Here is a 15,641-nt window from a genome sequence, read left to right as displayed (position 1 = left end):
CTTCCTAGTGTCTACATTGTAGAAATGTTTCAGGGGCTTGGATAGATTGAGGAAAAATAGTAGCTTCTACTAGCCCTGATCTCATGATCCTCCTATAAGGAGCCTCTAGTCTTGGTTTGTCCAATTGTGTTGCAATGTCTTCTAACTCCACATGTCCTACCTTTGTATCAGTTACCCATCTGATCCAATCATCCAACTTTGAGACATAAAATTGCCCCTGATAATGGTACTTCATGGTTGTAGGGAGTCTATCCAATTCCTTGCCTTTCTTGCTGGAAGTTGGGTCCATCTAATTTTTCAAATCTACCAGAAAGAACAAAAAATTAGCCTATCATACATCAAATATATCAATTATATTACCCACTTCGGGACTCCAGGACTCAAGGGTTCTGGGGTGGGAAAACTTTCTCAAATAACTGACCTCGGAACTCTGGGGTTCCGAGATTTCGAGGTGAGGATGGGCTAAAAACATGACCAAGAACTTTGGGGTTCTGAAGTTTCGAGGCGGACCAAAATAGTGGAATCTAGGACTTCAAGGTTCCGAAGTTCCGGGGTAATACAAGGATAGAAAAATAAAACCCAGAACTCTAGGGTTCCAGGGTGGACTAAGCACACAGCTCATTCAGGACTTCGGGGACCCGAAGTCCCAGAGTCATTCAAATAATGACCCATGAGGAAAGAAATTTAGAACTTCGGGGTTCTGAGGTTAGGTGTAGTCCATAAATTGGCCAAAAGGGAAGGTTCGAAACTCTGGGGATCCGAGGTTCCGAGGTTAAAGCACAATCCAAAAAGATTAACCTCGGGACTCCGGGGTTACGAAGTTCCGAGGTGAAAACAATTACCAAGCCCGGAACTTCGGGGTTCTGGGGTTAGAAAACCCTAAGGACACGGGAAGAAAACAAACACTCAAAACAAGAAAAACTAAAAACAAATCTAAGATAAAAAAAAAACTAAAAAATCTAAACTAGAAAACTCAAAAAGGGCAAAGAAATCCAACAACTTGATGGAAGAAAAAACCTTGAGAACTCGACGATACGAAGGCGTGAAGTCACGAGGCAGAGCAAGGAAATCGAAAAACTTGAATGTTCGTCTATTTATACCACCCATTTTATGTCCATATAGTCGAGTTAAACACTACCCCGGGAGTCCGGGGTTCTAGACTTCCGAGGTGAAAGCTAAAAAAAACACAAATAGACCTCAGAACTCCAAGGTTCCGATGTGAGAAAGAAAAGCAAGCAAAACAACTTCGAGACTTCAAGGTTTCGGGGTTACAAAGACAACACAACTTTCGGACTCCGAGGTTCCAAGGTTCTGAAGTGACTAACAACAAAACATGAAGAACTCGAGACTTCAGGACTCCAGAGTTTCGAGGCTTCGACGATAAAAAGAGACAAGGCACAACTTTAGGACTCCAAGGTTTCGAGGTTGTGACAAACACAAGAAACAAAACCCACCTCAAAACTCCAAGGCTCTAGGGTGAGAACATAACCAAACAAGTGCCTACTTCGGGACATCGGGGTTCCAAGGTTCCGAGGTAGGACTTCAAAAACAAATAAAAGACACTTCGGGACTTTAGGGTTCCAGGGTGTCGAGGCAGAAACTAAAAAAACAAAGCTATAGAAAGAAAAAAAGAGGGACCCATATTCTCAAGACAAGGAAACTAATGGGGTAAGGTATGCAGGGCATAACTAGTCCTTATACCAATTCATCAATATCATCAACAGTTATGCCAATAGTATCTCAGAAAAAATAGACACTAGAGGTATATGAGCTATTTTTCCATCTTGGATGAGACTATTCTTAGCTATAAAATAGCAATGTCAAAGACCACTAGTAATGATTTTCCACACATTGACTAAATCATCACTGAAATATCACTATTAAGAGATTTCAAAAAATAAAGAAAAGCCCAATTATTTGAGGGTCTTACCGCACCTAGAATCCTATTCCATTTTTTTTGAAAATGAAAGTTAAAATCCATCATCTACTCATGTGGTGCCCTCTTGCTGGTAGTGAGTTGTTCCACCAAAAAGAGATGGTATAATTTTTCTACAAACTATCTATTCAAACGGTCTCTTATCTCATCCAATGTAGAGATAAAATTGACCAGTAAGCTCCTAAACCATTGAAGGGATTTTCCCTTAAAGGAGGCCTCTAAGAGCCTTACAACTACATTCTCCTCGGTTATATGATGAGCTCCATACAAGGAGATCACATCTCTTATGTTCTCTACAATAGTGGTTTGATCTTCTCCGATGAAAAAAGGATGGTTCCTTGGAGGTGGATTATGGGCTATTAGATTTACAGGAGCTTAGACAGTGGCATTGACTAGCGGATTAGTTGGTACTTGGGCTTAAGAACTTGCAAACAATGGATTAATATATGATGGAAAATTAGGCTAAGTATTAGAATAATCAAGCAATCCTCCACTTGATGTATTTGATGACTCAAAATACATCCTTTCTGGTGGTGGTAACTCGGAATGTTGGAAAGAGACTACACTTTGCCTTGTCCCCAAGTGTAAATTTCTTTCCTCCTTGAAGGCTAAAATACTATTGCTCACATCAAGACAATAACAAATATGGGCATTTTAGTGGACTAAAATTAAGTACATTGTCACAAAGGTCTACACCATAGTTAAGCCTAAACTCAGCTAACTTGTGAAACATGGGACTACTCTTAGGTTGTGGGTACACTATGGTGAAAGTAGACATCTAGAGAGGGTTGGTTCCTATTGAAACTCTCTAAAACTGCTGACTTTTTGACAAGGAAAAGAGAAGAAAGATGTTTTGAAACATAAACCTACAACTAATTTGTGGTTATGCACCAATATTTGTTTTCTCTTATTTTTACTGACTAATTACAACTAATTCAACAAAGAAACAAATTACAATCACAACTCATTTGTACCTATGATGATTATAAACATTTTATATGGAGGCCTTTCTTTTCAATTTGTGTGAAATATGAAATAAATCATACAATAATATTGGCTGAAATGAAATTTTGACACAACATATAGCCTGATCTAATCAAAGATTACTTGCCAAAACAATGTATTGATGCATACAATTGCAAAGGATTCTAAGACAAATCACAATGAATCTACCCAGCATAATGTAATGAAAAATACAATAAATGTGAGTAGGAATAACGAGATTCTTATTTAATTTTCAAGAAGAATATGATTTCAATGCATGAAGGAACTGATAAACACAAAAGGTTTGAGTTACAAAATACGTCTTTTTGTGAACATGACTATCTAAATTTAGATAGTAATCTTCTACCTCTGAATGCACCTCATATGTTGTAGACCTCTATTATGGTATCTATTGTATACACCCGATGCTAATGTGTCTACTAAAACAAGAATTTTGGCCATCGTGATGTTCATCATCATAGTTTCTCTAGGCTTTCCAAGATTGATGGTATCTATCATTGATTGCTCTTTGACAAATGACTGTCTCTATGGCTTTTATATACACAAAAAATATTGTTCTTGAGTTTGTAGTCTTCCACATGAATGTTGGAGGAACCTTTGTATCTCTTCTCAAACAACTTTTACTCATTGTCATAGATGTATGCCTTCATGAATCACTGTATCTATGCTTATATGTATAGATTTTTGAACCCATGAGACCAAAAATTTTACCCTTACTCTACCTTTCTTGGATTGTTATTCATGAATGTTGCTTTTTCATTCTGTGTCTTGTATCGGGACTATCATAGCTCTCTGTCATGACTGCATTTTATCATTATTTGGCACTATAATTTTGTATATATTCTTGTTTCCTTGGGGCTATGTTCTTTGAGTGACTTTCTTACACCACAAGTTATTCATCATTTTACCTTCATTTGACTACAATTTTTCTTTGTTGTCCTTTCTACTATTCTTGATCATTATGGCAGGGGTCCTTTGATAGAGGGTAAGAGAATCATTACAAGATCATGTTTTTGAAAGTTGCAACAATGTTTATATATTCACTGTATTCTTGTACATTTGTCTTCAACACACCCTTTAAATTTTCTGTCTTGTTCAATCATAACCCATTGTTGTCCTTGAGATTATTGTGAAACTATAAACTTCATGGATTGCTTTGATTTTGTGCCTTATTCTGACTTGTGTCATTTTGGTAGGGCTTTGGGTTGATCCTTGTGTAACTTCCACACTGAGAGCTTATTCTTTATGTTCTTTCCCTCACTGTGAAACCCTTGTCAAATGGTTTCACTACCTATCCCTAACTTATAAAAAAAAAAAATTGAAAGTCTACCCTTATTGGCTGCAAATTTCATAGCGGGGACTGCATTATGTTATCTTGTGCTTTGTGCTTTGATAGTCCTACATTAACTATCTTTTGTTCTAGATGGACCTATGAATTTCCTAAGACTATATTATTTTCCCTGCCATAAGTAATACTGCTACACTAAATTTGTATTCTCCTTGCAATTGGTCATTGTCCAAGTAATGGACTATCCTATACGACTATTCTTTTGTTTATCACCATTGGTTGTGGTTTTCAAGTAACTACTGCAACAACACTTTTTAACAAAACCTATCATCTCTGCCTTTGCCTTTAGATTTCCTCATGCATTCATATGATTGTTATTTGGATCATTTTAGAGTCTCATGTAGGGTTTTTGTGACTGGGATTTGAATGTTTACTATCTTGAGTAATCTTCATCAATGCTCTGTCATGAATTCCTCATTGCTATAGTGATTCCTTCCCTAGTTCTCAATGCCTATCTTTATTTACATTCAATTTGACACTGACTGTCATTGTCTTCTGAGCTGCAACATATGGTAAGATGGTATTTCTATTTGTCATTTGTCTTTCACTATACATTATAAAACATCCTCTGAAACCCTTTCTTTACTTTAAGTAATGAAAGTTGTGAGGTATTTAGATATTTTCTTTGCACTTCATTGTAGCTATTCATTATGTTATCACTTTAAATATGGCATATCTTTATCTCTACCTCAGCATGATTGTTCTTCATTCCATACCTCTGCTTGAAATACTGATGGTGCTCATGGAGAACCACAATAGTTGTTGAAGGGAAGCATAAGAGAAGACCAAAAACATTCAAATAATAACTACAATCCATTCTACACCAGTTCTTATAACCTTTAACATAGTCATTATAACTTGAAAATAAGCCATCACGTCTTTGAAAAGCAAAGACTTTAACTTTGATGATATGAGACTTTCTTTCAAAACCAAAGATCTATTTCTTATGAATAGAGACATGTCTTTCCAGATGAGTGAAAGTATCTCTTCCAAAAGAGTATCAAGCAACAAAGGACCTAGTTGATGAATTAAAATATTAGCATAGAGACTGAATATAGGTGTTCATGGCGGGTTCATGGTGGTTTCATGGTGGTTTTGATTCATGGCTTGGTAGGGGGTCAGGGAGGCCAGGGAACCCATGACGTTTCTACAACAGTGATCGTCGGCTGATGGTTAAGAAATCAGCATGTTTCCATACTCCACACTCATACCAAATGCCCTCGATCACACAGAGGAAGAAGAATCAGACCTGGCAAAGACAACCTTGGCTGAACTTTACTGCCCAGGCCGTAAACTTCCAAAATCACTCAAGCTTGGACTCCTGGGCTAAGAAAGTAGTGACATGCCCTAATAATATCCCCATCTTAGCCAAGGTTCAAAAATGCTCTGCACCCAATGTATCTTTGGCCCGTTGCCATGATGGCCGCCAACCTAAGTAGCCTTTCAGGAGTACCATGAACGCCAATTTCAAAAAACCTTCTTCCCATCATCCGCCTCCCACCTCTACTCACCGAGATCAGATATGGAATTGGAAAACCATGGGTAGCAAACTTTTTGTCCTACCTTCCGATTCCATCAACCCCATGATCATTAGATTTAAAGAAAATGCCTTTTTTGCACAATGGTGTGGTATAGACAGGAACAACAAAGACATAATCTCCTGGTGGATGTCCTCTTTTCCAGGTTTGATCACAATCAGACCGCTTCAGAATGATTTCTTCTTTCTAGAGTGTGTTGACTCTTCCCTAAAGAAAGTAATCATGGAAGGATGCCCATTGTTCTTTCAAGGGTCATCTTTCAACTTCATTAACTGGAAACTAGGCTTTGCTCTGATGAATCATAGATTTGAGAAATTCCCTGTTTGGTTATCTCTAGTGGGCCTTCCATCTAAGTTTTGGTGCCCGGAGGCTTTGCTAAAAAATGGTGATGCTTTAGGAACCCTAGTGGGTATTGAGGAGAATTTTCTAAAAGGTCTTAAAGGAGACATAGCAAACATCTATGTGGAGATTGATCTCCAAAAAGGCTTCTACAGCATTCTAGAAATCATTTCAGAAATGGGAAGATGGAAGCAAAAAGTGCAAAGACTGGGTAAGCAAATTCCTAGCAAATGTATTCTCCAGAACCAAGTAATCAAGAACAACTCAATGGTAGCCTCAATGGGTGCCATTCACCTCACAGATCAGACTCACCATCAATCTTCCTCAGAGAAGGAAGGTTCGAAGTTGGATAGGGGTCAGGATAATCCATTGGTTCCACCTACAGTGGAGGCAAATCAGCTTGGCAGGATTGCCATTGGCCAGCCTCAAGTCAAAGCTCATCCCTTTTCTCCAATGCCTTCAACTCCTCCAGAGTCTTAGCTGCTTCTCACTCCTAGTTCTTCCCCCTGCCTTAAAGAATCTCAAAGCCACTTGCTACCCTCTAGTACAGGTATGGTCTCCCCATCTCCTCTTCTTTCTCCTCATAGTTGTCCTCCTCTTATTCTCTCCCTGATTCATAAGTTGCAGCCTCAAAAAGTAGTTAGAAGTCTATTTGGCCAAAATCAAACTCCTTCCCTCTCCAGAGGAGATTTTAATATCTTCTCTCAGCCTCCTTCCAATGTTCAAAAAAAAAAATAGTCTCAGGCATAACAAGCAGAAAGGTTCCCTCCATCTTAAGAAACCCATCATTAAACCTTTGCACGTTGCCAAAATCCTTCAGGAAGAGCAGGTCATTGAAAACGATCTTATAGCTGATTTAGAAGAGGATCATGAGCCTCTTCTATCTGATGGTGAGATCCACTCTCCCTTAGATCTTCCCTCAGTAGAATAGTTTCTTAATCTTTCAATGGGTAGCCCAATCCCATCTATGTTTTCTCCTATTTTAGTGCCTCAAGATCTGGGCCTTTCCTTAGATCAAAATGCTAAGAAACTACTGCAGGATCTAATGATCCAGGATGAAGACCCAAACTCAATTATAGATACCCCTCTAGCAGTACTGTACTCTCAGGTCAAAGAAAAAAGAAAGTTAGGCCTACATCAGAACCATGAGGGAATGGAAAAACCAGACTTTGGCTCCTCCCCTCCTAAGAAAGGCCGCAAATCTCTTATTGAAGCCAGGACTTTAGATGGTGCTGCTGAAAATCAATCAAAACTTCAAGACCTCTGGAAAGTAGGGTAGGGGAATCCCCTTCCTAAACAACAATGAAAATCTTATCATGGAATGTTAGGGGTCTCAATGCCCCTAACAAACAAAGGGTGATCAAAAGGAGGATTCTTTTGGTCAGTGCAGAAATCATTTTTTTACAAGAAACAAAACTGGATAATATGCAAGCAGATGCATTTGGTAGTGGAATTAGCCCCCATTTCATTACTTCCTCACAAGTGATAGTGGATTCAAATGGGGCTTCAGGAGGCCTAATGATAATCTAGAAGCCTTCGCAAGTTAAAGTTGATGGCATTGCTTCAAACAGGAATTGGATCTTGGCAAAAGTATCCCACCTCCAGTCCAATTCATCTTTCTTTGTTATTAATACTTATGGCCCAGTCTCCCCCCTCAATAAACACCTATTATGGTCTTCCCTAGATGTAGTCCTATCTTCCTTAACTAAGGAACAACTCTTTATAGGGGGTGACTTCAATGCTATCAAAAGAACTTCTGATAAAAGGGGAGGATTAATCCGCTTAGGTGGATCTCAGCAAGACTTCAACGATTGGATTGATAGGAATGGCCTGATGGAAGTAGACTCAGGTGATTTGTTTACTTGGACAAATAGAAGGAAAGGTTTTAGCAATATTGCAAAAAAATTAGATAGATTCTTTTGGCAACGAGACTTAAGGAGCTTCCCATTCACCCCTTCATGCTCAGTTATCCCCTGTTCAGGATCAGATCATTACCCTATATTTCTTTCCTTGCTTGACAATAAGATATATTGCAAAGCCCCATTTAGGTTCGAGATCATGTGGATGAAGGACCAAAACTTTCTCACTTTGATAGAAAAATGGTGGTAGGAGGCGTCGGTGGTAGGATCAAAACCCTTCTTCTTTAATGCTAAGTTGAAAATTGTCAAACAGAAACTGCTTCAACGGAACTCCCAGCACTTCAAAAACATCTTCTCAACAAAAAGTTTGATAGAAGGAAGATTGGAAACCCTAAATGACAAGATCATCCCGGAAGGTATGGATCTAGAATCCTTCCAACAATAAAAGAAGCTCCTATTGGAATATGAGGATATCTTGTCTAAAGAAGAAATATTCTGGAAGCAAAAATCGAGGGAGAATTGGCTGAGTATGGGAGACAAAAACACTAAGTTCTTCCACAATGTAAAAAATATTAGAAGGAGTAAGAACTTGATATCAAAACTAGAGTCCAAGGACAATTGGATCATAGAGGATCCTGATGAAATCAAGAAGGAAATCACTTCTTTCTTCTTCAATCTCCTAAACAATCTTAAAGGTTCTCAGTTGTTAGAGAAAGAAAAGATGTTGGATGTGATCCCCAAGATCATAACAGATGAGCAGAACCAAAATCTAAATGAGAGAATAAAGATGGATGAAGTATTTCAAGCCCTCAATAAACTGCCCTTGGGTAAAGCTCCTAGACCAGATGGCTTCCCAGTGGATTTTTTCAAGAAGTGCTGGCACATCTTAGGTCAGGATCTTGTGGAAGCTCTGGAATGCTCAAGAAGATTAGGAAGGTTGCTTAAAGAAGTAAACAATACATTCATTGTCCTCATCCCAAAGAAGGAGAATGCATTAAAGCTGGGCGATTTCAGACCCATCTCACTTTGCAACACAGTTTATAAAATCCTTTCAAAAGTCATGATGAATAGAATGAAGCCCCTCATGGAATCAATGATATCAGAGGAACAAATAGGGTTTGTTGCAGGCCATTCAATTCTTGATGGAGCTATAATAGCACAAGAAGCAATCTATACTCTCCAAAGTACTAAAAGACCAGGTATGATGATTAAAGTAGATATTTCAAAGGCTTATGATAGCGTAGACTGGTGCTTCCTTTGCAAGGTTATGCAAGCCTTTGGTTTTGCAAAACAATGGATTGACTGGGTCTTTGAATGCATCTCCACTCTGAAATTTTCAATCTTGGTCAATGGGAGACCAGAAGGCTTTTTGTCCTTGACAAGGGGAATTAGACAAGGAGATCCTATCTCTCCTTTTATTTACATTATAATGGGGGAGGTTTTGGGTAGGACATTAAAGAGAAGCCATATGAACAATCTATTAGAGGGAATCAAAGTAACCAGAAACTTTACAGTCACACATTAGCAATTTGCAGATGATAACCTCCTCTTGGGGGCAACAAAAATCAAAGAGGCTTCCCATCTAAAACAAATTCTAGACACCTTTGGGAAAGCCTTGGGCCAAATAAGGAATAAGGACAAGTCCAAGGTTTATTTCTTTTCTACCACTAGACTCTTGCAGTCTAAAATACTTTCAATTCTGGATTGTAGTGAAGGATCCCTCCCTTGTATCCATTTGGGAATCCCAATTGATCATGACACTGGGAATGCTAAATCATGGGATCCTCTTAAGCTAAAAGTGGATCAGATCTCAAACTCCTAGAAAGGGAAATGGCTATCTTGGGCTCGAAGACTAGTGATGATTCAAGCAGTAATATCGGCCCTACCCATCTATCTATTATCCATTCTATCTCTCATAGCAAGTGCAAATGCCTTTCTAATTAAGAAAATGAGGAATTTCTTTTGGCAAAATTCAAAGGAGAAACACAAAATATCTCTAATTGCATGGGAAAAAATAATCAAGCCTAAAGTCCTAAGGGGTTTAGGCATTAAGGATCTCCAATTGCAAAACAAAGCCCTAGGGGCCAAACTAGTATGGAAGTTCATCAAGAATCCTAATATCACATGGGCTAGAATGCTAACTACTAAATATTTACCAGATCAAGAACCTACCAATCTTCTAAGAGCAAAATCATTCCCCAAGGGTTCAAAAACGTGGAATTTTTTAATCTCTTGTAGAAACCTAATCTCAGAACAGCTCTCATGGGACATCCGGGATGGAGCTTCAAGCCTCTTTTGGGAAGACTCCTAGGGAGGATACCCTTCCATTGCGAATTCACTCAACATTCCAACAATAGAAAACTGGCTTAAGCACCACTGGGGTGTCAGAGTGAGAGATTATCTGGTTTTTGATGGTTCACCCAACTCTCAAAGTTGGCGATAGAAATCATTGGAAGGAGTACCAACCGCAAGGAATGATTTAGACCAACTCAAAGAACTCTTAAAAGCAAGAAATGTTAATTCAAGAAGAGGGAATGACTCTTTAATTTGGGTACCTTCTAAAACAGGGCTCTACAATCCTAGAGATGGTTACAGAGTACTGGTCAACAATGTTGCTCAGGATCAACTAGATTTTCCCAAGAAGTTGTTTTGGAGCTCTAAAGTCATCCCTAAGGCAGGGATCTTTGCATGGCTAGCCTATCAAAGGAAGATCTTAACTGTAGAAAAATTCACAAAAATGGGGTATGCAGGACCCTCTAGGTGCATCATGTGCAAAGCTCAATCAGAGTCAGTGGACCATCTATTACTCACTTATCCCTTTGCATCCAAATGTTGGCAATGGCTCTGTGCTAAACTTGGGCTGATCACAGCTCTTCCAAATGACATCAAATCACTGTTTCAAAGCTAGCCTATCCCAACTAAGGAGTCCACCCTGAGCTTAATCATGGAAGTGTCCCCTTCAAGTTTAGTCTGGGAAATTTGGAAGGAGAGGAATTGTAGGCTATTTGACAACAAATCCAGAAGAATAGAAACAATCTTGAACTCAATTGAATCAATCATTGTGGATTCAGTTAACTGTAAGATAGCCTTTTCTTTGGGTCCGCCGAAAGTTTTCTCATCTTGGGATGAAAGCATAAGGAAAAACTGGCATGGAATCAGGATTCCTCCCTCTTTTGGGCAAAAAGACAATATGAGAAAGATTGCTATCTGGTCTCCTCCAAATCCTGGCTGGATAAAACTAAATTTTGATGGCGCCTCTAGAGGCAACCCAGGCCCTTCAAGTATAGGATATATAATCAGAGATCATACAGGAGCAACTCTTGGGAAAATGGCAAAGCCGATCCCCCCAAACACAAACAACATAGCAGAGTTCAAAGCTTTGCAATTTGGACTAAGAGATTGCATAAACCATGGCTTTAATAACATCTTAGTGGAGGGTGACTCAGAGATAGAAATAAATGCCATCAAAGGGAAAAACACTCCAAATTGGAGATTGCAGGGAATACTAGAAAGCATAATTTCAAGCCTGGATAGGATTGAAAACTATGAAGCTAAGCACATCTACAGAGAAGCAAACTCAGAGGCAGATGTTCTCTCAAAATTAGCTGCCCAAGGATCCTATCTCTACAGTTGGGATTAGGGTAATCTGTCTGTTACTCATTAAGACCATCGAAATTGATAGGCAAGGGTCCCAGAGGTTTTTTTAGATGTGAGAGTCCCTCTAGAAACATGTAGAAGCTACTTAACATTTCGCAACCTGGGCAAACATTAAACTTAACTTAAACTTAACCTTGGCGGCTAAGTTTAATGGTTATTTTAATTCAAATTTAATCTTACCTTTCTTGGGGAGAGTGGGCCCGCATTTAATCACATCATCTTAGTTGCAGTCATGTCCTAAGCTTTCTCTGATCCCCCTTACGAGATTTAGCTGCCAAATTGTCAAATCAACTCATGGTTTGCGTGGCCTAAACAGGAGATTTGGCATGCCAAGGACAAATATCCCTTGCCACCTTTGCTGGCAAATTTATTGCATATCCAACCCTCATTATTCGGCGTTAAAGAGTGTGTCAACCTTCTTCTTTGCATTAGTTTTCTGCATTCTGTTCTCATTCCCATCCCCTTGCTATTTTCTTTTTGAGTCCAATTTTCTCCTTTGTTTGATAGCCTGCATTTCCATCCATGTCAATTGAGCCCCCTTTTGGCTTCATTATGAGCACGTATCCCAGACCCATCTCTTGTTTTGGAGCAAACACTCCAATCTCTCTCTCGGCATTGATGCGTCAAGTTTCATTCAGGAAAATTTCAGACTTGAGGCTCAAGTGCCTCCTCCTCTACTCGGATTTCCCTCTCATTTTGGCAATCAAGATGATCTTGGGTAGCGGACACCTGAACAAAGACGTGTATCCTCAGGATAACACCAGTATTTCCTCAAGGTTCGTCACCTCTCTGCTAGACCTAAAACTTGCCAAGCAGGCAATTTGGACTCTCACCAAGAAGATTTTTCCAAAGGAGGTCACCCAAGAGCTCCAAGAAATTCTAAACAAGGAAATTCATGACTCTGGGGCTCCTCGGCTAGGTGATAGAATTCTTTTCAACGCTCATGGAGAACTAATTAACTATTATCCTTTCTTGCTCGACCTGAAAGGGAAAGACTTGGATAGGCATCGATTTTTCGCAGGAGTTGGTCTTGGCTACCTTAAATGGCAGTTCCTGGGAGATAATTCAAATGACCTGGGCAGAGAAGAAGATCTAATTCAGTTTTCAAGGCTCAATGACATTTTTCCTCTGAACCTGAAGTTGAAAACCCTCAATTGGAATAGGCATGCAGGGGTGGCGCTAGCAGGGATCGTCGCGGGTCTCGAATTGGCCATGGTAGGGGTCACCCTCCGAGCAGAGGTCATGGGAATATGAGAAAGGAGCATCTGCCATCTGAATCCCACAAGGAAAGTGCAAGCTAGGTCCCCTTTAGCTACTTTAAGCTTATTGTTTTGACTATCGAGCAGGTATTTGTTTTCATTAGCATAATCTGTGTTAATAGGGCAGCAAGCTTCTGCCATTTACACTTTAAGTTTTTTATTAAAAGGGATTCCTCATACTTACATATGTTAATTAGGAAGGACTCCTTATGCCTTCCATGGATTGCCTGGTAGCATTCCTTCTCTTCTACTATAAGGAATTTTGATGCTTCCATTTTGAATTCTGCTAAAAATCTATTTGCTATCTTAGCTTTGTAAATTCTACATAATCAATATAATTTGGCTCTGCCTTTACCGATCAAAAAAAATAAAGGAACTAGTTAATGCAATAGGGATTTATGGTTTAACTCAAAACCCTACCTCTCCTTTTAGAAAACTCCTTATTATCTACCCTTGAAGACTGAGAACATGGTTATCTCCCTACTGCTCTATTCCTTAAAATGAATGCCATTGTTTCTCATGTCTCTAGAACTGCTTATTGGTTTGAAAGATCATGAAGGAAAACTTCCACAACTACTATTCTAACCTCAAAGATATTCATTATTCACCATGAAAGTCACTAGCATAAAATTAGGGCCTTACTATCTACACATTCTCAATAAATCTGAGTTGCCTCCTTGATCATGAGTTAAGGTTGAGTTTGCTTGAGTTTTAGGTGGGAACATTGATTTTACTTTGACTACTCTCCCTCCAAAGTTCCCTTGTTGAAAATTAACTCGGTCTTCCCACAAGTCCCATAGCCTCCCAACAAAGAAGATACCTTGAGAGCTTTACAATAAATGAAAAGAACCTTATTTTGACATTACTAAGGAAAGTAAAAGAAGACAACTAATTAAAACAACTAGTCATACATCCCTTTAGTAAATCAAATAACAAAAATCGGGATTGACTTATATTTTCAACATAAAGAGGGACTCAACTAAGATAAAACTAAAAATAACTCAAAAATGAAATTAAGGCACAAGGCTTAAATTGGACAAAAAATGAATTGATGACAATGCTCTCAACAATCTGTCAAGAAATTGTGACAAAAATATTTTCAATTGAAGACAATGCTCATGGAATTTGATTTTGATTCAAATGAAATCATATTTGTGGGTCCAATATAATTGAGGACACAACATCAATGGCTTCTAAACCTCCTACTCTTCATAGGGGATGGAATTGATCCAGGCATGGGTTACTAATTCTAATGCAAATCTAACAACATTGATTGATTGGGCAGGAATCAGTGCATCTCCTATCAATGAATATGTCACACTAGGATTACCTAATATGACATTCACAACATTGTTTCTTGATGGAAGATGTGAATTTTTTGAACCTTGAATGAGGTAAGTTCTTTTTCATGAATTTGTGAAGCATTTATTGAGGTATAAGGATCATCGTTTTGGTCAACATCCAAGATTCAGATATTTTATGGTGAATATGATAATGAGACACTATGCACAAAATCCATCTGCAATATTTGTGAAAAGAAGTTTTTTAGACATGTCAATCACCATTAATGAGTTGCGTCAACATATGGAAAATGCCACATTCTCATCTAGCTTATAGACTAATGCGATTTGCAAACATATTGAAGGGTACAAGGTTATATTGGTCTCAATGTCATGTAGAATTAATGGGCATGCTTCATCAAATTGGATCTCCTATAATATTCTTTACATTGAGTGTTGCAAACATGTGCTGGTTAGATTTGCATGCATTAATGTCAGGAGCACAGCCAACTACTCTGTTAGAAGCTCAAATTTGGCAAAAACAAAATGTTATAGACTATCCTCATATTGTTGCACACTACATGCACATAAGACGTTCAATATTCAAAAAATAAATTTTAAAAAAAGGAATGAATGTTAAAAATTACTGGATGCATAGAACACCAAATATGGACAATGTTGATTGGTCAAATGAGGAGAAAAAGAAAAATGATGAGTTATTTTTTGTTCCATTGTTCATGCATGCAATCCTCGATAGGATCCACATCAACAAGATATACAAGCATATACATAAACATTTTTACATATAAATCTAATATATCACATAAACTACTTATATTAGGTGATATAATTAATACATTTGTTCATATTTCCAATTGTAGGCATTCCAAAAATTTCATCAACACCCATGTTTACAAAAAGAAACATGACTTGCAAAGATAGATATTGCATGTGACTATGGAGAGATACTAAACTTTGTAGAATGACACACATTGTGCAGGGAGGGTACATGCCTACAAAAAAGGGAGGTTGGATGGTTTATAAGTAACTATTCAATTAGTCAAAAAAAAATTGAGTATGTTTAAATATTTAAAAATTATGCCAATTAATTAAATATACGGGCTCTGGTTCATTCTAGGTATAAAGCCCCTTGGCCATGGAATCTAGGGGATCCAAATTATATGAAGACATATAGATAGGAGACAAAATATTTGAACCAACAAGAAATGATAAAAGATTGAATTCACATAATCGATACATACTACAATTATGGAGAGAAAATATAGATTGGCAACTTGTTCTTTCCAAGCATGTTGTAATCAAATATATTACAAAGTATGTTGTAAAGGAAGAAAAATCTTACAAACTTATAACAAGATGTTGATGTGCCTTTCAAACATAGAAGGCTTCTAACTGAGAT

The 15,641-nt window shown here is 38.2% G+C and overlaps 1 protein-coding gene across 1 annotated transcript; it reads left to right on the top strand.

Annotated features, from left to right (window-relative positions):
• The first annotated feature begins 11,215 nt into the window (after positions 1 to 11,215).
• LOC131065691 (uncharacterized) lies at positions 11,216 to 11,665 on the top strand. Its single transcript, XM_058000278.1, has one exon. It carries the CDS (start codon positions 11,216 to 11,218, stop codon positions 11,663 to 11,665), a length of 450 nt encoding a protein of 149 aa, XP_057856261.1.
• Positions 11,666 to 15,641: the final 3,976 nt, after the last annotated feature.

The sequence above is a fragment of the Cryptomeria japonica genome, chromosome 7, assembly GCF_030272615.1.
Source record: "Cryptomeria japonica chromosome 7, Sugi_1.0, whole genome shotgun sequence".
In the NCBI taxonomy this organism is placed as follows: domain Eukaryota; kingdom Viridiplantae; phylum Streptophyta; class Pinopsida; order Cupressales; family Cupressaceae; genus Cryptomeria; species Cryptomeria japonica.
Note: the sequence above shows the minus strand (reverse complement) of the source record. Positions and strands in the feature narration are given on the sequence as shown.